The sequence below is a fragment of the Neovison vison genome, chromosome 1 (assembly GCF_020171115.1).
Source record: "Neovison vison isolate M4711 chromosome 1, ASM_NN_V1, whole genome shotgun sequence".
NCBI lineage: Eukaryota > Metazoa > Chordata > Mammalia > Carnivora > Mustelidae > Neogale > Neogale vison.
In genome coordinates this window covers 273,297,209-273,325,104 of record NC_058091.1, presented here as the reverse complement: position 1 = coordinate 273,325,104, position 27,896 = coordinate 273,297,209, and the positions used below count along the sequence as shown (strand labels likewise).

The window sequence follows — 27,896 nt, the reverse complement described above, 5'->3', positions numbered from 1 at the left end:
CTCATGGTTCGTCTCCCCCTCCAATTCCCCCAACTCACTTCTCCTCTTCATCTCCCCATGTCCTCTATGTTATTTGTTACATTTCACAAATAAGTAAAATCATATGATAATTGACTCTCTCTGCTTCACTTATTTCACTCAGCATAATCTCCTCCAGTCCCATCCATGCTGATAACAAAAGTTGGGTATTCATCCTTTCTGATGGAGGCTTAATACTCCATTGTATATATGGGCCACATCTTCCTTATCCATTTGTCCATTGAAAGGCATTTTGGTTCTTTCCACAGTTTGGCGACTGTGGCCATTGCTGCTATGAACAATGGGGTACAGATCGTCCTTCTTTTCACTGCATCTGTATCTTTGGGGTAAATACCCAATAGTGCAATTGCAGGGTCATAGGGTAGCTCTATTTTTAATTTCTTAAGGAATCTCCACACTGTTTTCCAAAGTGGCTGCACCAACTTGCATTCCCACCAACAGCATAAGAGGGTTCCCCTTTCTCCACATCCTCTCCAACACATGTTGTTTACTGTCTTGTTAACTTTGGCCATTCTAACTGGTATAAGGTAGTATCTCAATGTGCTTTTGACTTGAATCTCCCTGTACAGTTGGGTTAATATCTACCATATTCCTATTGTTTTCTATTTCTTGTCCTTGTTCTTTGTTCCTGTTTTGGCTTCCATTCTTTTTTTCTCTTTTTCTTTGTCTTTTGTGATTTTAATTGAGTATTTTATATGATCCATTTTGTCTTTTTTTTTTTTTAAAGCATAGCAATTATATTTCTTTTTTATTTTTTTTAGTGGGTGCAAAAGGAAAGTCCCTAAGCTGATATCTAGCTCTCTCCAACTCAGCAGAGAGGATTGGAGTAAAACTCAAGGCTGGGGTACTAAGCTTGAATTTTACTCCAAAATCAAGTATTTTATTGGGAAACTTCTGACATAGGTAGACAGTAGGTCTAGACTTGTAGTTTGAAGGTTGGGCAAACTGAAATCTCAGAGATATGACTAACAAATTGGATCTAGGAAAATTTGAAAGTCTTAAAAGCTATAGTGGTTCTCTGTATGTTAGAAACGAGTCATTTTCATTAAAAAAAAAAAAGAAAGAAAAATATTAGGAGGAGTTTTGAGGGTAACAGCTCAGAAAGCCTAAAATACAGTTCTCTGGGTTCTTTGAATATGCTTTCTGGAAAGTTATAGCATCTCCTTTTCTGGAAATTATTAAGAACATTCAATTAGTGTAGACAGCATGAGAGAGCTCACTTGGTTTGCAGACTGTTTATAAAAGAAATGAAGATTTCCTAGAACAACGAAAATGGAGCTGTCTGCAAAGAGAATGAGTTGCCTTGGCAGGCAGCAAACTTACATAACTAAAGTGTACAAGTGTAAGATAGGTTGTGGAGGGAATTCAAATATCTCAGCAGTTCTGAGCTTTTAAACTTCAAAATTCTAAATTTTAAAGCCCTCATAAATTCTGAGATGCTGAGTCTCATGTATAATCATCGCATGCAGGGTTTTTTGGTTGTTGTTGGAAAACATGGCCATTTTCTATTTTATTTCTGTAAAAATAACATATGTGTCCACTTGGGGGTAGTAAAGTATTTTTTTCAGTATCTCCAGGGAGTCTTCAGTATTTCCTCTGCAAATACATGAGGTGTAGTGAAAACAGTACCAACTAGATGTTGTTTTATGTCTTTTATTCTGTGACAGTATCTTCTACTATATAAACATACACAATAGAAATTATGAGCAAACACAGATTTTATTTCCTTTTTTTCCTGTAATACTGAGAGAGTTAAAAACATACAGATTAAAATTGTTTTATCAGCAACAAATATGCCCAGAAGCTGAATGACATTTGAGTTAATTCTATAATGGTGGTTCAATTCAATTCAATTCAATTCAATTCAATTCACTTCAATAAGGTAGTCCCAAGATGGTTTGAAAATTCCTGGGTTATAAAGATACCCTAACACTTGAATTATTCTCCCCCTTTTAAACAATTTCAAGATTTTTACATTGTTACTGTGATAAGAGTAATGTAACAATTTATTACAAAACTTAGTGTATCAAAATAATGCATCTTTATTACCTCGCAGTTTCTGTGGGTCAAGAATCTGAGGTACAGCTCAGTGGGACACCCCTGGCTCAGAATTTCTCATGAGGCTGCAGTCGGGGTGTCCATAGGCCTACAGTCCCTTCAAGGTTTGACTGGGATAGGATCTGCTTCCAAGCTCACTGGCAGCTGGCTTCTCCAGAGAAAGCTGTCCAGAGAGAGGAAGAAGGGCACACCCAACAGAGAAGACAGAGTCTTTTTGTAACCTCCCCTTGGAAGTGACATCCAGTCATTTCTGTCATAATCTCTTTGTTAGAAGCAAGTCAGTATAGTTCAGCCCACACTCAAAAGGAGTGGGATACATAGGACATGAGGACCAAAAGATAGGGATCATGGTAGAGGTCCGTTTTATAGGCTGCCTAACACAGAGGTAGAGGTCACATTTTAAATTATTTCTCTTGAAAAATGACTCAACAGCATTCAATAGTTCATCAGGCTTCTATTTTATGGGTGGCATGACCTGCATCTGTCTTACCCTCGTGTCACTTGATAGGGTTCTAGTCCTTCTTGTGTGCAGACCAGCTGTAGCACCTGAGGCATTTAAATCCTGAATCTTGGTTTCCTTGTGAACAGAAAGAGGCAGTGTGAGTATACCTTTTAAGATCCCTTCTCATTTGGACATTGTTTCCCAGAAAATGATCGAATTCTGTTCTAAGGGGGTCCAAGTCTCTTTTCTTTAGACAAGAGTTTCTCAACTTCAGCACCCTTGACATCTTGGGTCTGGGAATTCTTTGTTGTTGGGAGGAAGCTGTCTTGAACATTCTAGGATATTCAACATCACCCCTGGCCTCTACTCACTAGATGGCAGGAACAGCCCCCTGTTTGTGACAATAAAAGATGTCTCTGACTTTGAGGGCCACAGATCGAAGCAGAGCTGTAGTTTAACATACAAAAGTTATTTCCTTTTCTGTAATATCTTTGATTTTTTCCCTCAAGAAAAAAAATATATAAATTAACAAATATACAGGTATTAATAACTTATAAACATTTGTAATTTAAAAGAAAAGTGATCTTTTGAGGTAGAAATTTAAGACCTAGAGGAGAACGTGTTTCCAGTGACTATGTAAAAGGGTCGGTGGGGGACAGGGGGAGGACACTATTATGCTAAGCATGAATCATACTTATTCTACAGAAAAAATGAAACTGCTACAGAATAATTTCCAGGAACCACAGAGGTGATTGTGTGGAAGTGCTCATGAGTCCTGTGATGGCTAAATTTACATTGTCAAATTGACCGGCCATGCAGTAACCCAAATGTCTGGCCAGACATTATTCTGGGTATGTCTATGAGGGTATTTCTGGATGAGATTAGCCTTGGGATCCATTTGAATGAACGCAGTGAGGAAAGAAAATTGCCCTCTCTAATGGGGGTTGGCGTCATCCCATCAACTGAAGACGTGAATAGATCAAAAAGGCTGAGTAAGAGGGAGTTTTGCCTACTTGACTGAGCTGGGTCACTGGTCTTCAGCCCTTGGACTGGATATTATGCCGTGACTTTCTTCTCCTTGTTCTCAGGCCTTCAGACTCAGACTGGAACTCACGACCAGCTCTCTTGGGTCTCCAGCTGGCTTACCACAGAGCCTTAGTCTTCTCAGTCTTCGTAATTCCATAAGCAATTCCTTATGTTAAATCTCTCTCTCAATCTGTGTGTGGGTGAGTGACTGTGTGTCTGTGTGTGTCTGTGTCCATCTTACTCGTTCTATTTCCCTGGAAAATCCTGACTCATGAAAGTCCTGAGAAATGTATAATAAGAGAAAAGATGGTCAGGGGAGGACTTCTGGGAAAAAAGACTTGAAAAGAAGATGGAAGCGAGAATTTCAGACAAGTCACAACATTCCTAAGCATCATCTTCCAGGACCCAGTACTATGTAACGCTTGGGAAGTTTCTCTTTTTGCTACAGGTTCCTCCTACTGCCATTCTTGACTCCTAAGCACCGTTGATGAGGGGTCTCTTCTTGACCAAACTTTAGCCGGGCTCCTTTGAGTCTTCTTTGTGATAAGGGCTCTCCTTGGCCCCCCCTCTTAGGCCTGTTCAACTCTAATTTTAACAAAGTATCCTGCCAAACCAATTTATAGAACATCTTCCTTCCCATTGACATCCAATCAAGTTATTTTCCTCTGTCCTTTATGTAATCAAGTTCTGTCCTCTCCCTGACTCTTGATACCTAACCAGGTTCCTCTCAGGAATTTTGCATCCATGCCCTCACCCTGACCACTGACCATAAATCCCCTCTGGGTCCTGTTCTATTAGAGTTGAGTTCAATCTCCCTCCCCTATTGCAATAGTGTATCCCTTATTACAAGGGTCTTGCATAAAGTCTTCCTCACCATTTTTAACTAGTGTCTGGTGCAATCTTTGTTTTATTTTATACCTCAGTGCAGGGACAGCTTCAGTAAATAAAAATCACACGGGACAGATTAAGACTAGATTCTTAGACATTTCTTCAACTTTAGTCAAAGTTTGATTTAAAATTCTCTTTCTACTCAGCATGAACCATGTAACACTTATCTAGGTATTTTCTTTTAAGATTTTATTTATTTTCCAGAGAGAGCACAAGTTGGGGGAGGGGAAGAGGGAGAGAATCTCAAGCAGACTCTCCACTGAGCATGGAGCATCATGTGGGGCTCGATCTCAAAACCCTGAGATCATGATCTCAGCTGAAAATCAGGAGTTGGACACTTAACCAGCTGAGCCACTCAGATGCCCCAACCTTGATATGTTTTAAGGCTATATCTTCCTGTCTAGAATTGGTCTGTATGTAGGGAATGTAAATTAATTTTATAGCTAATCAAGTAGATAGAAACCCATTATTGATGAAGTCCTCTTTAGTGAAGCCCAAAGGCCAATATTATGCATTTAGGAATTATGCTGTTGTTATTCTTTTAGTACTTTATTTATTTATCAGAGAGAGAGAGATAGAGAGAGACAAAGCAAGCACAAACAGGGGAAGTGGCAGGCAGAGGGAGAAGCAGGCTCCCTGCCAAGCGAGGAGCCTAATGCGGGACTCAGTTCAGAACCTTGGGATCCTGACCTGAGAGGAAGGCAGATGCACCCGGTTTCCTGAATTACACTGTTTTTAGATTATGCTTCATTATCTGAATTATTCAGATTGTCAGTTCTCTGTATTCATTCGGATGTAGTGAGATACGGAGTAGGAAGCAACATGTAGGAAGCAATATGGGAGTCAGGAGAAATCAGTCCAATTATCAACCCTGCCACTCATGGTTTTATCTTGGACAAGCGGCCTTTCCTTTTTGTGCTTTAAGCTGGTGATATAGATTTGTAGCTAAGAGCTGGAGGTCTAAACTTAGAACTAAGTTAAACCTCATCTTCAACATTTCTTAGCTGTGTGACCTTGGGCAAGTTACTTAACTTTCCTGTTTCAATGTATTTGTCTTCTATGGATTGAGGATTATAACAGTGCCCATCTTTGGGAAAGTTCTTGGGAAGGTTAAATCAGATGATAAATGTAAAATTCTTAGTACAGTAGCTGAAAAAGTCTCAGTAATTATTGATAGCTGAAAGACACATTGGCTAGGTGATCTTGAAGGCTTCTTCATTTTCTAAATTTCTATAAATTTTGTTAACTTACATAGGTGTTCAAAATAGGCTGCACATCTCTACTCAGTCAGGGCCAGAGTTAAGAATACATAATGAAAGAATGAATATGAGTTTCCTTTTAGCTGGGGAATCTGAATATCCATGGATTCAACAGACTGAGAATAGGGACATACTTGGTATTGTCTGTGTTTTTAGATCTAGATCAATGTCTGCCACTTGGTGTATACACACACACACACACACACACACACGGTATTTGCTGGGAAGGTGGACAGAATATAGCATGTGGAACAATTAAGAACAGGTTCCAGGTTAGACTTCATGCCTTGACCTCTAGTCCTCTCAGTTATTTATTTGTATAAATGGCATCTCAGTTATTTCCTCAAGCTTCAATGATCTCATTTGTCAAATGGGGATTGTTACAAGCTTTACTTGATGAAAATGTCAAGCACATGGCATGCGGTCTTAAATGTTTACTAAATAGCCATATACGATCTAAATTTGATATTCAGTTTCAGGCACAGGAAATAGCTAAACAGTGATCTCTACATGTGCTAGAGACAATGTAACTGCCAGTACCCCCTGAGACTTGTCTCCTTGTTGTTCCTCTCTGAGCCTGATGTCTATGCTAGAATGATCCCATTACTTGGATCCTTAGCCTCTGTCTCCTGATTCTGAGAGCCCAAAATCAGACATTTAATTCCCCAGATGAAAACATGCCAAAGGCCTTTTAAAACAATTAATATGCTTGGGCGTCCCTGGCAGCTTGGGAGCCTGTGGCTTTGCTGACTGCCCTATCATAATATTGATTAATCTTTCATGGAACAGAAAAACAATCTTTAATACATATTCCTGCCTTCATTATTTATGAAATCCTACCAGTTGGCAATGGAATCTTGGGCAGCTTGTTTATCTGGTGGAAATGAGTACAAGAAAACTCCTGACACATTTCTTGGTACAGAACTCATTGAAATCATCTTACATTTGAATGCTGCCAGAGAGAGTAACATTTTCTAAAAACTGTAAACAAAGTGAAATGGTATCAAAAGTATAGATCTTTGTGAAGCGATAAATTCTTCCATCCATATTTATCATTTTCCCACAAACACTTAGTATTGCACTCCCTAGAGTGTTACAAATGGTACATTCACTTATTTGATCCTCATGTAACCACTCTGATACAGATACATACTGCCATGATGTCCGTTACATGGATGGTAAAATGGAACAACAGAGAGGTTAGGTAATTTGTCCAAGGTCACACAGTTAATTATGGTATAGCCAGGATTTGAACCTGGCCATCTGGCTCTAATGTCCTTGTACTTTTAGTGTGTTTGCTCTCTAATCTGTATTAATGATTTAGTGGGCAGTAAGTGAAGACGTAATATTGGGGGATGGCATTAAACCAGAAGGCTTGTTAAGCAATGTCAGGGAGATAGAGACCCAGGTAGAATCCAAGTAGTAAAATGGAGGAGCTCAGACTTTGGAGTCAGATAGTTCCAGCTTCCAACTCACTACCCCATTCATTAGCTGCGTGTCTTTATTCTCAATACTCTATTACCTCCGGTAGTATTACACATCTCACCTTCAGTCAGGCCGTGGGCTCATGGTGAGTGGAGTGTACTTCCAGGTCTTCCAGCTGTGGGATTGGCCATGTGACTTGCTTAGCACAGGGAACACATACTGCAGGTGGCCCCAGTGTTTCCTGTGAATTCCCCAGCCTGAGCAGTGTGGATTTGCCCCAGCTAACCTGCAGATATACCAATAAGATGTAAATACTATTTGGAGTCCCGCTCAGACTTTGAGCTTGCTTGTCCATTTCCCCAAGTGTGAAACAGGACGGGTGTTATTTTGTCAGCTGTAAAGCGGGGAGTTGCTAACTCCCTCTAGTGAAGCTGTGAGAACTTAATGAGATAATAGTGCACACGAGCTAAAACCTGGAGTTTCTATTGTTAAAGAATTGATGATACTGTTAGGATCAATATTAAAATTTTTAATTTTTAGCATTTATGAAAGAAAGCATGGAATTTTGGTGAGATATTCCTTCTGGTATGAACAGACACTTCTCCAATGAAGACATACAAATGGCTATCAGACACATGAAAAAATGTTCATCATTACTAGCCATCAGGGAGAATCAAATTAAAACCACATTGAGATACCACCTTACACCAGTTAGAATGGCCAAAATTAGCAAGACAGGAAACAACATGTGTTGGGGACAATGTGGAGAAAGGGGAACCCTCTTACACTGTTGGTGGGAATGAAAGTTGGTGCAGCCATTTGGGAGAACAGTGTGGAGATTCCTCAAGAAATTAAAAATAGAGCTTCCCGATGACCCTGCAATTGCACTACTGAGTATTTACCCCAAAGATATAGTTGTAGTGAAAAGAAGGGCCAACTGTACGCCCAATGTTTATAGCAGCAATGGCCACAGTCACCAAACTGTGGAAAGAACCAAGATGCTCTTCAACAGATGAATGGATAAGGAAAATGTGGTCCACATACACTTTGGTGTATTATGCCTCCATCAAAAAGGATGAATACCCAACTTTTGTAGCAACACGGACAGGACTAGAAGAGATTATGCTGAGTGAAATAAGTCAAGCAGAGAGAGTCACTTATCATCATATTGTTTCACTTATTTGTGGAGCATAACAAATAACATGGAGGACATGGGGAGATGGAGAGGAGAAGGGAGTTGAGGGAAATTGGAAGGGAAGATGAACCATGAGAGACTATGGACTCTGAAAAACAATCTGAGGGTTTTGAAGGGGTGGGGGGTGGGAGGTTGGGGGAACCAGGTGGTGGGTATTAGGGAGGGCACGGATTGCATGGAGCACTAGGTGTGGTACAAAAACAATGAATACTATTACACTGAAAAGAAATAAAAATTAAAAAAATATATATTCCTTCTGTTGGTGTGAACATTGAAAAAAAAAGTTTTGCCCAAGCCTGATTAAGACCTAATTTCAAAATACCTATATACTTACAAATCCTTCTTACTTATGCATTAACATAGGCTTCTTAACATTCATTATTTTTTGTCTTTGAGAATAATGAATTGCTTTTCTTTTTAAATAGTATTTTGTTTACCAGCTCAGTCTAACCATTCTAGCCTACTAAATTCACAGTATACATTTTTCACAATGTATATATTTCACTGGCAATGGTATCATTTAAGTATACATAACAGCTTCTAGGCCATGTAGAGATTAGTTGAAGCTTCCAAATATTACCATTACCTAGACAATGTTTCCAAAGTATACCATATACATATGTCCAATGTAGAGTTCAAATGTGATTTAATGATTTAAAGGGGATGAATAAAGGGAAGGAATAGATTGTTCAGATTTGTTTGGCTTACATAAATTAGTATGACTTCAAGCTTCCTTATAATGTTAACATGATACACTTCTACATATTTAAAAAAATGAGGTGGGGGCCCCTGGGTGGCTCAGTTGGTTAAGTATCCAACTCTTGATTTCAGCTCAGATCATGGTCTAAGTGTTGTGAGGTTGCCTGCGTGGGGCTGTGTGTTCAGCATGGAGCCTGCTTAAGATTCTCTCTCCCCTCTGCCCCTCTAGCCACCCTTCCCCCTCCCCAGCTGATGTGGCCTCACTTACTTGTATATGTTCTCAAAAAAAAAAAAAAAAAGGACCCTAGCCAAGTAGAGAGAATTTGGAAATCTTGCATCTTTTTACAGTGAGGCCTATGGGATATTTAAAAACAGATGTATAGGGAGGATAACATGTAGAGAGAGCTGTTGCTGTTTTCTGCACTGATATTAATGGACAGCATCCAAGGATAATTCCTGCATTCTAGGTTAATTATAAAATGCTGATGAGGCTTTCATGTTATAATTAGCATGCTTTAGCTTATTTTATCTCACACCTCTGGGTCAAAGTCTGGTTCATTGATAATTTTTTTTTCAATGAGTTAACCACAACTTTAAGTGGTCTATAATTATAATGGTGTTATTGGGTATCTATTCTACAAACAAATCATGTATATGACAGCAAGATGGCAGATGGCCAGTATATTGATGGTTAGTATTATGCTGATAAGATGGCTCTCTGGGGGGGAAAAAGAGCCCTGAGGTAATATGTTTGCCAATTTCTATGGTGTAAATATTCCCACTGTGGCTGATTTCAGGTTACTGATCATATATCACCAGGCTCTCAAAATTCTTAAATATGTAATAATAAACTTTTGCAAGCCAGTCTGAGCTAGCACCAGCACACCACTGAGCCACCAATACTTACAAACACTAGATTCTTCTGTTGGAATAATGAAATTTTTAAATTCTCCTACAATGCCTTCATTCAACTATAACTCATTCATTAAGAGAGTGTCTTTATGTAAGACTGTTAAGGGTACTTTGCAATAGTAATTATAATAATTTAAGTTATAGGCTACTTTGAGGAACTAATCAAAGCTATAAAACTTCTCTACAAAAAAGTACATACTGAGAACTATGAATACAGAGGAGCCTGGGTGGCTCAGTTGATTTAGCATCTGCCTTTGGCTCAGGTCATAATCCCAGGGTCCTGGGATCAAGCCCTATATGGGGCCCTCTGCTAGGTTGCAGTTGTTTCTCCCTCTCTCTTTGCCGCTCCTCCTGTTTGTGCTTGCTCTCCATCTTCCTTTGTGTCAAATAAATAAATTTTAAAAATCCTTAAAAAAAGAATTACGAATACAATTTCAGGAGATTCTTGGACTTTCTTACACTTGTTCATGGCTCTTAGATTAAGAATCTCTGTTCTCTTTATGGGCTATACAATTAATTTGGCAAGCAGCATTCTGAACCTCATCCCTTCAGTTCACTAAATTTATGAATTATCAGAGAGCTCAAAAGTCACTGTTTAATTGCAAAAGAGTTAAATTACCAGTATTTTATTAGTCATGTTTACTACCTGTCCTTTTCTGTCATTATTCCAAAATGCAGAGATCATAAGTAATTCACAAGGACATGATGAGGTCAATTACCGAGTAGCACTGAGCAATTTAGTTTTGGTTCCTCCCTTTGTCCTACTAGTTGTGTGTGAATCCTTTTATCAGGTAACTCTAAGACTTGGGACATTTCAATTTCCATTTTGAAATGTAAGTTATATATGTGTGTGTGTGTGTGTGTGTGTGTGTACCTGTGTGTATGGATATGTATATAGCCATAATCTCAACACTCCCTCTCCCCCCCCCTTTTTAAATGCTAGGATTAATTAAGTCTATTTCCCATGACTTGACCAAACACCTTTTTTATATAGTTTTATAGCACTTGTATTTTTATTTTGTAGCACACCTCACCAAGAAAAAAAAAAAATTTCTTCTATTAGATGTAAACTCTCAAGGCCAGAAAATTCATAACCTGGCATAATGCACCTTGCCTAATGGGTACTAAGTGATTGGTTGAAAGAAATATTTAATGAGTAAATGATAATTTTTATATACATTTTGAAGAGAAAAAAGGTAAATAAGGAGAAAACAAAAAAGAGATCAAAGTTATAATCAAAGCAAAATTATAATGAAGCAAAATTACTAGCTTCAATTTTAGTGTTTTTTCTTTGTCTATCCATCTACCTACAATAGAAACATATTTAATTCTGGTCACTAGAAGTTGATGGTAAGGCTGATGACCTTAGTAGATCTTCATTCAAGGATGCCTTTCAAAGGTGAGAAAGAAATTCATTTCTCCTCCATTTCTTAGGTTTTATTTTGCTGAGTCTTTTCAACTTAATTCTCAAATGACCTGAGGATTCTTCCCATCAACATAAACTACCACTGGAGGATTCTGATTCATTCAAGTTGGTTTATAATTAGCAAAGACACACACACACACACACACATATACATATATACACACACACACATATAAATATACATATTTATATATATAAATATATATATCACTGGAGGATTCTGATTCATTCAAGTTGGCTTATAATTAGCAAAGATATATATATATAAGAGATTTAATATAAATATATAGCAAAGAGATTTATAAATCTATATGTAAAATCTCATATATATATTTATAAATCTCTTTGCTAATTATAAGCCAACTTGAATTAATCAGAATATTTAACTATATATTATATATTTATATATTTAATTTTAATTAATTATAATAATATATTAAAATATAAAATAATGTTTAATTATATATTATATATATATTCACATATATACATAGAGAGAGAGAATATCACTTTGAGGATGATTGTTTAGATAGGAAATAATGCTGTCAGGGACCAATACCCCCATTTATCAGCAGGATGGTTCATTCAAATTAGGAAAAATTCAGAGATTAAAAGCTGGAACTTGAATGTTTCAGCATCAGTAAGATTCTGGGATTGAGAAGAACCTCTTGTACCACAGGCACTGCAGACATGCTATTATAATCACAATCAGCTAAGCGGCCAACTGAAGGTCAAATATCCCCCTCAGAAACAGAATCTTAGTCTTTTGGCTCTTGACATGGTTCCACCTGGAGCTGTTCTTTGGCTCAGTACATTGGAATGTGAAGTCAACTCACTTACCACATATTTATTGAACATCTACCATTGTGACAGATATATTGCCAGGATTCCAGCAACAGCAAAAATGAACACAAGATATTTCATGCCTTTGACAAATTTACATTCTGACAAAACAAGAATATAAATCCCTGAACTACAAAGCAGAGTGAGGAAAAAGCTTAAGAGAGAGACTGACAGTGAGGTCAGATACCACATCTATTTGAATAAATCAAGCATGGTTTTATGGTGGCACCACACTGAGATGGACGTTGAAGGATGGGCGAGAGAGCAACAGACGGAGCCTAGAGATGAAGAGGGCATTTTCTAAGCAAATATGTGCAGCTGCGACAACTGGGTCGTATTTTCATTAGAAGAGCAAGTAATCCATTTTAAATAGAATATACATTACATGTGCTGATATAATAGGAGATGAGTCTGGAAAATTGATTTTTCTTATATGTGTGAAGACTGTTATACAGTTAATGAAAGATTTTGTAAGTAAAATCATGGGTTTGAGACCAGTAGTTATATCTGACCTGGGTTTTTTCCCAAGATTGTAGACCATACGTCTATCTGCTTATGAAGTAAGACTTTAGAAATCCATGTCTAAAGCAAATTATGAAAATAGATGAATTTGTGTTTGGATCATTTTATGCCTCTTTTGACCCTCCTCATGGCCTTCTCCCTCTTCCCTTTCTTCTCTAAGTAGAACTTGGATCTGATCTCATTCCTGGTGAGGAATGACTGAGAATGACTTGAGGATCAGGAAGGTGGGAATAATAGTTCTAAGAGGCATCCCCATATTACCAGGACTCTTCAAGTAACAGGCTTCAAAATACTGATGAATTACATATAACAACAAAAGGTGAAGCAGTAGGATAATACTTTGCTGTGGAAGAACATTGACATGGATCCCTCAAATATGTAAAATAGCATAGCATCTACAGGTCTCCCTTTTATGTCCCACAGGGGCCATTGGTTGTGAGAGTTAACAGCTTAACTCCAAGTGCAGATGAGTCAGGATAAATTATTTCCCAAAATAAAAATTACTCAAAGTATAGGTATCACACTTTACTGGTCATAATATATATATTTTTTTCTTTCCATGAACTAGTGAAGGGGCATGAGTCAGTTAGGATAATGGAAAGGTCACTAAAAATCAGGAGGTTCTAGGTTTTAGATCCAGTTTTAGTAGAAGTTTGTTTAAAAAAGAGAACCCACCCAAATTAGAAGTGGGTATGTAAATTCTAAGACTCATTTAACCTCCCTATTATCACAACAGGAGCCATAAATTACAGATGTCCTTCCCTACGGTAAGGCAGCATAGAGGAATGTCAACCCTTTGAGCATTCCTTTTATGGTACCTGTCCAGTACAGAGGGTTGTATGGAGGTGAGAGCTGCTGATTGACAACTGACAAGGGAACTGGGGACCTGCATCTTCAGTCAGGTCCACAAGGGGACATTCTGTCAGGAAGATGTTCCGCTGAGCAGGTGGCCCCTGTGCGTGGTGCTGGGAGTGCCCCTGTTTGCAAGGAGAGATCACGTTCCAGAATGCTGCCCGGAAACGGCGAGAGAGTAGGTTATAGATAATGGGGTTGACGGCTGAGCTCAGGTAGAAGAAGACACCTGGAACACAGGAGATTAAAAAAAGAGACACACAGAGGAGAAACTGAGTGAGAGGCATGATAGAGCAAAGCATAAATATTTAACAAAAGCTTTGAATCCCTGTGAAGTAATTCTCTTTGGGAAGTATTAATATATACAGGACTCTAATTGAGAATACAAAATGCTCTGAATGGATCTACCACCTGTGTATTTAGGAATCAAACACAGAAAGATTAAAGAGTCTTGGAAAAATTTAGGCTGGCATGAGATCTCTCTGAGATGCTTGGCAATTTCCTTTGATCCCCACTTGTTTAATTAAAGAACATGCTTTCAAAGTATTAACGAGAGATGCTTAAGTATCAGAGGAAAGAGAGACTTTTTTTTTATCTCATTGGAGCTTTGCTTAAATCTATAATTTGAAACTGCAAGTAAGAGAGGAATGGTAAATCAGTTAAGGCACAGTCCCTGCTGATATTTCTTATAATGCTAACTGTCTCTTCAAAAAGTATGCCCCAATGCCCCTTTCCTACTTAGCCTTTCCCCTTGATGGCTCTTCCCATCTTCCAACTTTACTAATAAATAATTCTATATTGCCATTTGTTTTCTCCACCAAATGCTTTGTACACTGTCATTTTCCTCCTTGGTATACACACTTCTCTTTTTGCTGTATCCTATTTTTTTCCCTCAAGGCCCACGATAGGCCTAAGGTTGAGAAGTAGAGGACTGTGTTTCTGATCTTGGCTCTTGCTTATTCTGTGACCTTAGAAGACTACAGTTCTTTTCTCCATGAAATGGGAATGGGAATACCATCCTAACCCACCTCCCTGAATTACTGTGAAGCTAAAGTTGAGATGCTATCCACAGAGGGATTGAGAATGGCTAAGAATATAAAATAAGCAATAGGCACTATCATCAACATAGTCATGGTTGTCCCCATTTATGTAGTTCAGGACCTACAGAGTGCCATATGCCCTATGCACAGAACTGGACAGGGAGGAATATAGAAGAAGTGTATTGCTGTGGACTGTTAATTCATTCAATAAATTCTTATTTTGTTCCAGAAACTTTGAGGCTCATTAGAGGTAGTAGATTTAAACTTTGTTCTCCCAGGACTTAGAATGGTATTATAGAGGCAAAATCTATGCCTAACTTTAGCTGCTGACAAAATAATAATACCAAACTCTGTTAAGAGAAAAATATCTGATACTAACAGTCATCCTATGGAAATTCACATGATAGCATAAGCACAAGGACTATGATAGTCATGAAGGATTTAATAGTGGCTACTGACTGAATACTAACCAGCCCCTGAAGCAGGCATAGATAATTGGGGAAGAGAGGAGAGAGTTCTGTGGTAGAAGGCACAGCCTGTGCAAATGTGCAGAGGCAGGAATGGTTATATTATGCAGGAATAATACAGAATGTGAAGAATTCTCGAATTAACTAGATTGACAAATGTGTAGTTTATGAACGGAAATACATAACTTGATTAAAAGGCAAGTTGTAGGCACTTTTTTAGTAACATTGAAGAGGTTTAGACTTCATCTGGTTGGCAATATGGGGAAGAGAGAGATGATACTTTAGCAGGAAAATGTTAATGTAAATGCTATAATTTGGAAATCTTAAAATGGTTGTCTTGATGCATCTGGAGATGGAGAGTCAACTAGTTAAGTCCCATGTGATCTCGTGGAGTTTTCCAATTTATTTTGTCACTTCCATTTTTCTCATCTTAACCACAAAGATAAGCTAAGAGCTATAAATATTTTTGAGATTTCACCCAGAATTCACAATTAAATTTAACATGGAGGAAAGTACTAATGTCCAGGTATAAACAGTTCAGTTCACAAGGCCTACTGAGTACAAAAGAGATGGTGATTGAAAACAGATAATGTACATGGCATTCAATACTCCTATGAACACTGTGGTCTTTGCTTTATGCACACATGGAGTGTCCTACGCACAAGTTGTTCTTCTTTCTCCTCTCTGGTGATGTCTTTGGTAATCTAAAGAGCCCACAGAACCAGCCAGTGACTCATTGATGTAGAGGAGCAGGGTGGTCTCCCTAACAGTCACACTAACTGAGAAAGAAGGACGTGGGTGACCATTCTCTTCTCCACTTTGGAGTATAGAACCCTGAACTTGAAGTTGGATGACTTGGGTTGTTTTTACCGTTTGCCGCCAAGTGACTTTGGGCAAAGCAGTTCTTTTTTGTGGAACTTTCAGCTGTAAAATGGTGATGATAGCATCTACTTGTTGTGATCATTATAGAAAGATAATGTAGTATCACGCAGCTTCATTTACTTCTTACATCATCAGCCCATGGATTGTACAGAGCAGGCATTACTGCCATTTTATAGTTGAGGTAACTTTGACATGAAGGAGGCCTCATTCTTCAGATCACTCTGATGGGAATGAGATGCAAATCCAGGTCCTCTGACTTTAATGACCTTTCTACCACTCTTTCCACCAAATTCCATGGTATCATTCCCAAGCAGCATTACAGCAGCCTAAAAACAGACCTTGATGCCTCGTGAATAACATTTGGTTGGTTTCCATGAGGATCTAACACTTGCTGAAGATAATATGAGATTGCAGGGATTAAACACGGATGTTTAACTAATAAGAATCATTTCATTTATGTGGTCATTGGAAGCAAAACAAAGGAATCACCTCTTAGACCACTTTCCTGCTGTAATCATCATGCTTACAGTTGAGGTCTTCAATAAAGTAGCATCTAAAATACTGATCTGGTATATTTCTTTTGGATTTATAACATACCTCATCAATATGTGAATGAAATAAAAATCAAGTGTGTTCTTTGTTGTATGGTGGGTCCCCATAATCACAGTATATGCAGTAGAACCAAGTGCTCCAAGCAAGATGAAGCAGCTGTAATTACCAGGACATTTCTGATGTAACCAAGCAAGCCAAAATGTTACCTGACACCACGTGGATGAGATTGAACGCAGCAGCCAGGGGTTCAGTCCACTCCTCCACAAAGCTGAAGAAGAGCCGGTCAATGTGGAATGGGGCCCAACAGAGAGCAAACACTAAGACCAAGACAACTGGAAAAGGATGATGAATGAAAGAGCAAAAGACAGTCAAAGCAAGGATAGGTATGCAATGCCTACTCTGAGTCCATCCATTCCTTCTAACATTCCTCCCCCCATCTTTCTTTCTTTTTTTTTTTCATAAATCTTTTATTTTTTTTAAAGATTTTATTTATTTGACAGAGATCACAAGTAGGCAGAGAGGCAGGTGGAGAGAGAGGGGGAGGCAGGGTCCCTGCCGAGCAGAGAGCCTGATGCGGGGCTCCATCCCAGGACCCTGAGATCATGACCTGAGCTGAAGGCAGAGGCTTTAACCCACTAAGCCACCCAGGTGCCCCCCTGCCATCTTCCTTAAGCTATCATTATAATTGACCATCTAGATCTTAAGGAGCCTTTACATAGAATATTTGCACATGGGAATGAATTATATAGAATTTAGGATCAGTTTTCCATATGATTGTACAAGATTTCTTATATAATTTAAGTTTAACTTGGAACACTGAAAATAGTATTGCCTTTATTCAAAGTTCTGAAAACATTATATTGTGGAAAATATGTTACAAGAAGGTTGTTGGAACCATGTAAACTGGTGATAGAAATATAGTGATTGGGTTCAAGCCGTTGGTGTTTTTTAAAGTCATAGATTAACTACAAACTATTAATGTAGGATGTGGTAAAATGTTGTATGGTTTTATATTGTTCCTCTGGAAATAATTAGAAACTTCTCTGAATTCAGTCATTCTGTAAGGGGTGGGAGGGACAGAAAGAAAGGGAAGAATCATGAGCATAATATTGCTTTACAAGCATCTTTTCATTGGGATGGGGATATATCTATTATATTATAACTTTTTAGAGTACAGGTTTCCTTCTAATTTCTTCTTTTTTCTTTTTAAATAATTATAGATGCACAGAAATATACTATTGCCCAGTTTTTTTTTATTTTTTTATTTTTTTATTTTCAGCTCCCAAGGCAGATATTAGTGCTACCATAGTTTTTCTTTGGGGCATTCAGTCTTCACCAATATAAATATTTTTTTTTTCTCTTCTGAAGTTATAAAATACTTTCATTTCCCAAGACATGATGCTTGAAATTTGCCTCAGAACAATTTTGTAGGGGCTAAGGGAGAGATAGGAATATAGATGAAACAAGATTAGCTATGAGTTGATAATGATTGAAGCTGAGTGATGGGTACATACATGAGTGTTTATTTTACAATTCTCTGAATTTGTGAGTACAATTGAAGTTTCCATAGTAAATGGTACATATGTTTTCTGTTGGCAGTAACTTATTCAGAGTAAGTGGTCTGTGTGGTATAGTTCCAAGAATATCTGAAAGATCTTCTGAATTTACCCCCCGGGGAAAAGTCCCTAATCTGTTTTAACTAAAAACCCTAATTAAATTTTTACCTAAGAGAATAATAGTATACTGCCTACTATTCCCTTTAGTTAAAAATTTAATTAGTGTTGGCCCTCAGTGGGGTCAGCAGGTTAAGTGTCCAGCTCTTGATTTCAGCTCAGGTTGTGATCTCGTGATCTTGGGGTCAGGAGATTGAGCCCCTCATCGCTCAGCAGGGTCTGTTCTGGATTATTTCTCTCTCTCCTCCCCCCAGCCCCCCCACCATGCTCTCTTTCTCTCTCTTGAGTAAATAAATAAATCTTTTTTTTTAAAAAAAATGTAGTTACTGTTAAAATTGAACACTCTATCCCCCAAAGACAAATAAATTCTTTACTGTATATTTTATCACTGTGACTTGAATGTGAGTGCACTTCAAGTCTTTTTGTAAGAGCAGATTTTGGTCAAGGAAAAAGGGAAGGGGGAGATAATGAAAGGGGGAGATAATGAAGACATGAGATTTCTCAATAGGGAAAGTCAAATGCCAACAGGGGCTAAACAATTTCCAGGAAGATGACTATTAGACAAACTTTAGTGACTTTCGCAGTTTTTTTGTTCATAAACCCCACATAGTTATAGTGAGTGCTTTATATGAATATTAGCCTGAAGGATTTGTTTCTTCCAAACCTTAGGTTTTGACTTGGGAAATTTATTATAAATCTCCTTTTTCATCAATATCTCTCATACCCCAGTGTAGGATCATACATTTATAACATTCTTTTGGGAGACTGTTGATCAGTTCCTGGGTTTTAAAACATCTCTATGCAAAAAAAGAGTGTACTGTTTTGTATAAAATGATACAATGTTATAGGCAGGCTGATGGCTTAGAGTTACTCTTGGCCAGATGTTCTTAAATGTGGAATTAAGGGATCCCAGGGAGTTCAAGGATGGGTGTCAGGAGGCACAGGATCCCCTGAAATGGATGCAAAATGTTTTGTGTATGTGTATTTGCACATTTTCTAAGTGTAGAGTTCACAGCTTTCATCATAGTTTTTTTTTTTAAACCTCATAACTCAAAATAGGTTAAAAATCACCTACTCATTTTATTTTATTTTTAAGGCTTATTTATTTTAGAGAGAGAGGCAGGGGAGGGGCAAAGGGGCAGAGAGAGAGAGAGAGAGAGAGAGAGAGAGAATCCTTTCTGAGCACAGAGCCGACTAGGGCTCAATCTTAGGACCAGAGCCAAAACCGAGTGTCTGACCCTAAACTGACTGATCCACCTAGCCCCGCCCCCCGTACCTGCTCATTTTAGAGAGGAAAAGAAATGCTCACAATTGCAGAGAGCAAGATTTACAGAGTGAGATTTACTGAATAGCCCACAGAGTGTATTCTAGTGATGCAATTTTGTGTATTGTTTGAGGGTTAAAAACTAAAATAGAAACAAGACAGACAGGTCCTAGGAGCTTGAGAAAACCAAGGTTTCGATGTTGTGGTTCAGGAGTATTTTGATTCTGATCCCATCAGCACTTTCTCAGTACAAAATCCATGTCCTTTGCTTTCACAAACCAACCAACCAAGGCCCGAAAAAAGTGGAAGACTTACACAGCATTTTGGTGACAGATTTTCTGGCAGGTCTTTGAATATTTGCAGCTGCTTCATCTGCCCCAAGGAGGTGGTCTTTCTTGAGCTGCAAAGGAAGTGGAAAAAGATACCAAGGGAAGGAAACATTGTTTCCTTCTGACCAGATCCTGGAAGTGTTAACTCTAACATTGATTTTGCAGACAAAAATCTGGGACTTAAAGAACTATAAGAATTTGTCAAACGTTTAATAAGTTGGAGGTGAAGTTGGATTCAAGTCATCTAACTCAACTGGACGGATGGTTGTGGCTACATTATAAAGCTACCATGTATCACATGCTATTCTATAAAACCCTAGTTATGTAGCATATTAATAGGTATTTGATAAAAAGTATGACATCTAAAGTTGAAAATGTTAGGTAGCCTTTTTCATTTATTCATTCAATGATTATTAGAATGGAATCCTCTGCTATAGAGTAGGTAGACAGTAGAAAACAAAAATGGATATTATTTCTGTTTCATAAAGTTTATAGTTTTTATTATGGGTCCTCTCAGATTCTTTAATGTGCTTGATGGACACTATGAATATCTTCATGGGGGGTTGTGTATCACCCTTCCCCCATCCCCACCTTCCACACCCCATTTATCTCCTCACCCTCCCAGCTTCAAGGGAGACAGTGCTTCTGTGCCTCAACAATATTCCCTCTGACTCAGTCCTTTTCAGTGGAATACCTAGTACATCTTGAGGAGCACAATTTGGGAATATCTGTGTTACTAATATTATTGATAAGAGTGCATATGTTTCTGAGTTTAGATGTTAAAGAATACTCATCCTGTTGTAAGATGTGGTGATCCTTAGAGAAGTTTCTAAAATTTCAAATATTAACACTACCTATGCATGCAATTTTCCCTACCCTGTTCAAGTCCCATCTACTCTAGAAGACTCTGGTGGCCACCGGAGCCCATTTTCCTCTCCTTCCTCTGAACTCCCATAGCACTGAAGATTTGCATTATTCACTTAGCTGTAGAATTTTCTTCTCTTTAATTCACATAATTTTAGTTTGGGGGGAAACTAAAGAGAAAGAAAGTTTTAAGGCTTTAAAGCTTTAAGGACTCATGATAAACTATTATCAAATATCTAGAAGGTAGTATAGTATATAGTTGTGACTGATTCTCTAACATTTATTCTCTTCTTCTCCTACTAGTGGTATCCTGATTTTCCTTTAGAGAATTTAGTCCTTCTGCATTGTTAGTCGTTAATTTAGATGGAAATGATCCCATCTCCAGCTCCAGATTCAGTCCTTGAATAATGTAACTACTAACCTTCAATCACAGTGACTGCATAATTGGAATCAAAGATATTTCAGATGCTTGCTTGTACTTCTAGGAATAGAACTTTTGATTCTCTTTCATTGAGAGCCTTCTTGTTTTCTGCATGTGAGTTCTGGAATACAAGAGCTATTTTTCCCCCACCATGAGGGAAGTGCTTGGAGCCACCAATGGCTTACTGTGACGATCTTGAGGTTTAAATCAACAGTATAGAAAGAAGAGCAAAGAAACAGAAATAAAGCTAGGTCTTTGAGAACATTGCGTGTTTTATGGAATTAATCTTCATCAAAAGACAGCTCTACCTTTTAACTTTTCAGGTGTATACTTCCTATCATATATTGCCAGATTGAGTTGGGGTTCCTTCCTTAACACTGTAGAAAGTTCTGAAACACGGATCAAGGGCATTAGGTGGAAGGAAAGTTCAATTTACTCTATATAATCTTGGGTAGATTAGGATCAGATTATTGGAAGATATATTCCAATTCAAGATAAAAAAGAGAGAAAGAGAGAGAGAGAGAGAGAGAGAGATTGGTGTGGTTATGTGCAACAGTAGAACAAACTTCTCTAATCAGTGAGCTTCCTGGGCTGGATGGCATTTTTATAGGGTACTGTAAAGAAGGTATTTAAAATCAAATAAGACTTGGACCGGAGGGTCATTAAAAGTTGCCTCCAAAGCTCAACAAAAAAATATCCTGTCTCTAACAAACACATAAGCTCCTAAAAATCAGATAGTGCATGGTTCTACATGCTTCAGGACTCGTGTGGTCCTAAAGCATCCACTTGGATGATTAACAAAGCTAACCATCTGTCTCTGAATATATTGATGCTCTCAACATACACCTGTGTCTTCACAAAGTGAGGGATTAAATTTCCTGTGAGATTTGACCCTTCAGAGGTCACCTAGGACTTGGAAAGAAATAAGGGAAAGTACTGTGCAGTTATTAGGAAGAGATGGGAGGAAACTGAAGATAAGAGGTTATAAACTTAATGGTGAAACAGAATAAGACGGGTAGAACATGCATTTTAGTGTGTGGCACGTGATACTCAGTAAGCTGTGTATTACTATTGTTATTCTGGTTTTTGTCCTCTTAATTGAAAGACATCATAAAAACTGAATTTTGATGAAAAAGGGTTATTTATTTATGTCTGTGTGTCCAGTCATGGATTTCTGAGTCCCTAACAGAAATTCTCCTCATGGCACTGCTCACCCATAAGTAGCACTTGTTTGAGACAAAGAAGCAGCCAGAAGCAGAGACAAACAAACAAACAAACAAACAAAACCAAAAATCCCTGCCTTGTTGTTAAGGTAAGAGTAATAAATCAAAGTGCAAATCTTACTAACTCATCATCAATTAAATCTACAGAAGGTTCCAATTGTTTCATACCATTTTTAAAAATTTGTCATTGTCACAAGGTACTTATCCCAGTATTTGATTTCAGTCCAAAATTAAGAACAATGAGAAACTACTGGGACCTCTTAGTCCCTTATGTGGGTGGGTTTAACAGTTTTCTTTGGTAATTTCTCTACTTCAAGAAACAGTTTCCTTAAATCAAACATAAAGTGAACAGTTCATACAGTTCTTTCACAAACAGGCTTTCTGTACAGTGTGGTTTGCAATGAAAAGAAAATTATAAATGTGTTAATCATTGCTTACTTTTCAGCTTCTGTAGGTTTTAGTGATACAACTAGCCAGAGGGAAAGAGTGAAAAACTGAGTATTTATGCATCATATACATTATTTCAACAGAATCTGAAGGAGGCAATGTAGTAGAATAGAATCCAAACAATTTGTCTAACCAACATTTAATACTGCTTTAAGTTTGGACACTTTTATTTCCCTTCAGATGTTTTGCAAAATAGATATTCAGCCACTAAGTATTCTACCCACTTCTGAATTTTCATTTTAAAAGTGAAGATATGGGGCACCTGGGTGGCTCAGTGGGTTAACCTCTGCCTTCAGCTCAGGTGATGATCTCAGGGTCCTGGGATCAAGCCCCGAATTGGGCTCTCTGCTTAGTGGGGAGCCTGCTTCCCCCTCTCTCTGTCTACTTGTGATCTCTCTCTCTCTGTCAAATAAGTAAATAAAATCTTTTTTAAAAAAAGTGAAGATACAAAATGAGTGAAAAATTGTGGTTACTGAATAGGAAGCTCAGAGGTCTTCCCATCCCCTATCCTATTCCTCCTTAGTTGTGTAACATAAAAGGTGAGGGGTGAGGTCAATGGGGCTGACTCAGGTTGATATATTATGCTGATCAGTTGTTTATATGATGATAATCATTCCAGCAGATGTTCATTTATGTGGTGTGTGGAGACTAAGCTTCAGAATACCAAAATATAATCCTAGCTGTTGTGTAAATATGCCTACAATCTGAATGAAATCTGTTTATTTGGGGAAAAAAATGAGTGCAACTCTGTCTGGCATGGCTGGATTTTGCTGCAATTCATAATCCATCTTCCTCAGTTCCAGTGTTAAGGCTGCATGCAGAATTACAACTACTAGATGAGAGCTCCAAAAGAACTTCCTCTCAGAGAGAAGGAAATTCTGGGGTTGTCTGTTTGCTATCTCTAACATGTTCTAAACATAGAGAGCATCTCAGTGGCTCCTCATGTCCTGAATGCTCAGCTTTGAGCATATATATGCCCTCCCTTCTTCTTTGGTCCAGTGGTTTCATCAGGCTTAGTTTTTTGTTGTTGTTGTTTTTCCTTTTCTTTCCTTTTTCTTTTTTTTCTTTTTTCTTTCTTTCTTTCTTCTTTTTTTTTTTTGCCTTCTGAAGGCAGTGAGTACCAAAGTCAAAATCAATCATAACTTTAGATTTGCCAAGGGAGCCAATAACTTAATAATCATCAGATTTGCTTATCTCTTAAATCTCTTAGATCAAAAAGCTCTGTAAAATAATGTTTCTAATTCTCTTTTGAAGGTTGACAAGCTGGAGTCTAGCAATAAAGGAAATAATTTAACTTCTTCACTCATTCATTCATTAATTAATTCATTTAGCTTACAGTCTAGTTGGAGAAAACAAATTAAGGAACCCACAAATATAGAATTTTAAGCTGTAAGAAATGCGGTGAGGAAAATCACCAGGATTCATAGCACATACACAGGGACCAGATGCAGCTAGAGAGTCAGGCAGAGCTTCACAAAGAAAGTGTGGATGAAGTATGATTGAAAGGATAAGTTAGAGTTAGAAAAGCAAAAGGGATTGTGATGGTCAACAGTAGGAACAATTCAGGCAATGATATAGCAAAAGGTACAACATGTGCAAAGACCCCGAGGCCAATGCCATAGACTAGGACCTATTGCTCCTGACTACAGATCTTTAAATTCTTCTAGCAGTGACTTACTAAGCAGTGTCCTTCCCTGGTGTCCTCTGGGTAACAGTTTATCCTTCCTGAGAACAGGAATTTTATATGTTGCACTATACACATAAAGCAAACTAGGTAGTTTCTAAGCTGTTTTCTGAGCTGTTCCTTAGCTTCTAATAAAAGGTGGCTATAGGTTCATGATAATAAAACAAAGTGAAACACAAAGTAATTGGTTGGGGGTAGGGGATGCATGTTTCCTACTCCAAGTTAAATGCTTCTTCCAAATTAACCCAAGATTAATGATTGTTTGGTGTTGGACAAAATGGTATTGGTCAGTTTGGGGTAGAGATTTCTCATAGGGCTCTTGATATTTGGAATCATGCAGAAGTCCTTTTCCTCCAGTGTTATACACAGGGCATTCTAAGACACTGCAAGCTAGTCTGGGGTGGCATGTGTCTCTCAATGTAGAGGGGCCAGCCCTCCAAGAGGAGATTGGCAAAACTCTCTGCCTGATTAAATTTACTCCTTTGTCCAGACATCTGTGGTTCTTGGAACTTGTTCTTCCTAATTGGATTCTGCTGCTCACCTTAGGCACAGCAGATATGGAAAAGGACCATTGTGGGGCACTCATTTCTGACATTCACCTTTTTCTTGTGGGAGTACATTAATTGTCAGAGAATACATGGTAGCAGAGCCATCTTGAAGCAGATGATGTGAATGTGATATTTGCTTTGTTTTCCCTTCATTTATAATTCACATTGCTCCTGCTCACAGATATTTTATTCCTTTTTTTAAGTTATCACAGACCGTTAGAGCTATCAGGAGCCTTAGGTATAATCTAATGTGACCTTTTCATTTTATAAATGTGAAAAGTAACTCCAGGAGAGAATTGTGTGGCTTGCCTGAAAGTGTATTTTATGTGAGCTTTCGACCTGGGACTCTAAAATGGTCCCAAGACTGTTTCCTACACAAGCTGCCTCCTTAAATGGGCATAAAGCTGTCACAGTTAGATTTCATCTCTATGAATTTGGATGCAGACTATACCAGGAGAGGAACTATATAGATGCACTACTACCTCACCAAAAGTAGTTTCTCTCAGCTAATTTAGATCCTAAAAAGCGGGGGAGGGAATCAGTTTACCATCCTGAGTACAGGAACCTCTAATTATTGTATATTGCAAACTAAGTGATAGTTTTTCATTCATCTCAGCTGTCATTTATTCCCATTTTCTTCTACTCTAATGTGCTTTGTTCACATCCTGTCCCTCAATTTCCACCTGGTCAAGAGAAATCCAGGTTGGTCCCCCTCAAGCCATATTTTTGCATTTTAGCCTGATAGTTCAACCAAAGTGTCAAAGCAACCATAAGGGACAGTCTGACTTTAAAACTGTAAGTCTGTCTTGGAGTAGAAGACAGGCAGAGATGGCTTATGTTATACTCTGACCAAGTTGGTCCAGAGGAAAATTCAATACAGGCAGTAGATGGGGGCTGGAGACAACAAGCTGTGGAATGTTCCCTCCAAGGGTGGCCACCTTGCACTGTTTAAAACGAGGCTCCACCTCAGACCTACTGAATCAGAATTTCCCAGGGGGAGGGGTCTGCACTTTGAATCCCAGGGTAAGATTTCTAGGTGACTGGTAGGAACTCCTAGATTTGAAAGCCACAGGCATAAAGGAAGAGTAATGCAAGGTGACTTAAAGGAAATGGTTTATAGTTGTGGTAGGATTTGCCTAATTTTGAGGCTAGTCCTTTAACTTCTGCTTCCCCTCTAAGCTCATTCTATTTTTCTCTATACTTCCAATTCTGAATTTTTCCAGTTCTCAATTTTTCCTCTGAACTTTGAATCATGAGAGAAGGGATGCTGCCCTAAGCCAGCGAGCTTGGATACTCACTTTGAGCCCCATGAGGTAGTAGAGGACACTGATGACAATCATGGGGAGGATGTAGAAGAGGAAGGAAGTGACCTGGATGATGAAATTGTAGATCCATATGGGCTTGATGACTGCACAGGTGGCAGAGCCTGGGACCAAGGACCCATTGGGGAAGTAGTGGACCTTGATGCCGTGAATGCTGGTGTTGGGCAGAGAGAAGAGAACAGAGAAGCCCCAGACGATGCCGAGGATCCTGAGAGCCCGCCGCCGGGTGCACTTCATCTTGGCGCGGAACGGGTGGAGGATGGCCACATAGCGCTCCACGCTCACGGTGGTGACACTGAGGATGGAGGCAAAGCACACCGTCTCAAAGAGGGCCGTCTTGAAGTAGCAGCCCACGAGCCCAAACAGGAAGGGGTAGTTGCGCCACATCTCGTAGACTTCCAGGGGCATCCCAAGGAGCAGGACCAAAAGGTCGGAAACAGCCAGGCTGAAGAGGTAGTAGTTGGTGGGTGTCTTCATAGTCTGGTGCCTAAGAATCACCAGGCACACAAGGAAATTGCCAATGACCCCCACTATAAAAATCAGGGCATACACTGCAGTCACTGGGAAGAAGAATTGGCTGCGGGGAGGCCCGTAGAGGAAGGCCAGATAGTCCTCGCTGCTGTTCAGGTATTTCTCGGATGGGTCTTCCAGTTCCTGCTGGTGGATCCAGGAATCATTCTTGTGTTTTTCCATCACTGACACTAAAATGCAAGACCTGAGACGCCTCTGATAATCAGCGTGTGTCCCAGGCTGAGCCAGAAAAGAAAGAGAAAGCAGGCAGGAAAGCACAGACTCTGGGGAAAGAGGGTGGGAGAGCGTGAGCACTTCAGTAAGGTTGGGCTGTTCAGACCCGGATCCCTTTTGAAGAGCTAGAGACCCCGCCCCTCCACAGCTGTGGCCCAATGAGTGTGTCAGATGCTCAGCAAGAGGAAGGCTGGGTCTGTGAGCTGGCTTGGAAGCAGAGAGCTGGAGAGGAGAGGGAGACATTTCTCTGAATTGGAAGGAGCAGGGAAAACAGCTGACACAAACAGGGATACTCTACCTTGAATAAGCTGTGGGCATTTTGAGCAGTGCATTTTGCAGAGTCCTGGGAATCTGGTGGAAATGCAAATTAAAGTTGCAGGGTCTTGGGCAGGAGAATACAAGTTTCCATTGATCCTTTTCACCTGCACAGCATGACAAAAAAGGGAGATCAATAGATTTCTTAAGTTATCTTGTTCCGTTGGAAATTCAGGGCTTACTGGGGAAAGCATGATCAGTGTGACATTTTTGGTTCGACTCTAGCAACAACAGAATCCAAATCCTGAAAGAACACATGCACATATTCTAGCCCTGCCTGCTGTCTGTCACTTCAGAGTCTTTGGGCAGTGCCTTGCTATCCTAACAGGCCCTGGGGTTTAGAATCAGTCCCATCCGTAGAAATCATGTAAGACACTGGGAATGTCACTCAAATTCTGCTAGCCTCATTTCCTTATCTGTGAATTGTAGATTCATTCACTCTATTTCATTCAACAAATGGTTCTTGAGGATTTACCATGTATCGGGCAATGTTCTAGGCTTTGTAGAAGCATCAGTGAACAAGCCAGACAAAAAT

At 38.9% G+C, this 27,896-nt stretch overlaps 1 protein-coding gene across 1 annotated transcript; it reads right to left on the bottom strand.

Moving 5' to 3' along the window:
• Positions 1–13,274: 13,274 nt before the first annotated feature.
• Positions 13,275–27,146, bottom strand: NMUR2 (neuromedin U receptor 2). The gene is made up of 4 exons (XM_044241113.1): positions 26,279–27,146; positions 19,780–19,864; positions 16,734–16,859; positions 13,275–13,815 (listed from the first exon to the last, which is right to left on the bottom strand). Exons 1-4 carry the CDS (start codon positions 26,993–26,995, stop codon positions 13,544–13,546), a joined length of 1,200 nt encoding a protein of 399 aa, XP_044097048.1. The 5' UTR covers positions 26,996–27,146; the 3' UTR covers positions 13,275–13,543.
• Positions 27,147–27,896: the final 750 nt, after the last annotated feature.

Coding starts and splice junctions, on each gene's coding strand:
- NMUR2 (XM_044241113.1), bottom strand. CDS start 26,995: ATGGAAAAACACAAGAATGATTCCTGGATCCACCAGCAGGAACTGGAA. Junction 19,865..26,278: donor ACTACCTCATGGGGCTCAAA/GTGAGTATCCAA, acceptor CTTCCTTTGCAG/CTCAAGAAAGACCACCTCCT. Junction 13,816..16,733: donor TCTCATCCACGTGGTGTCAG/GTAACATTTTGG, acceptor CCTGTGTTCCAG/GTGTCTTCTTCTACCTGAGC.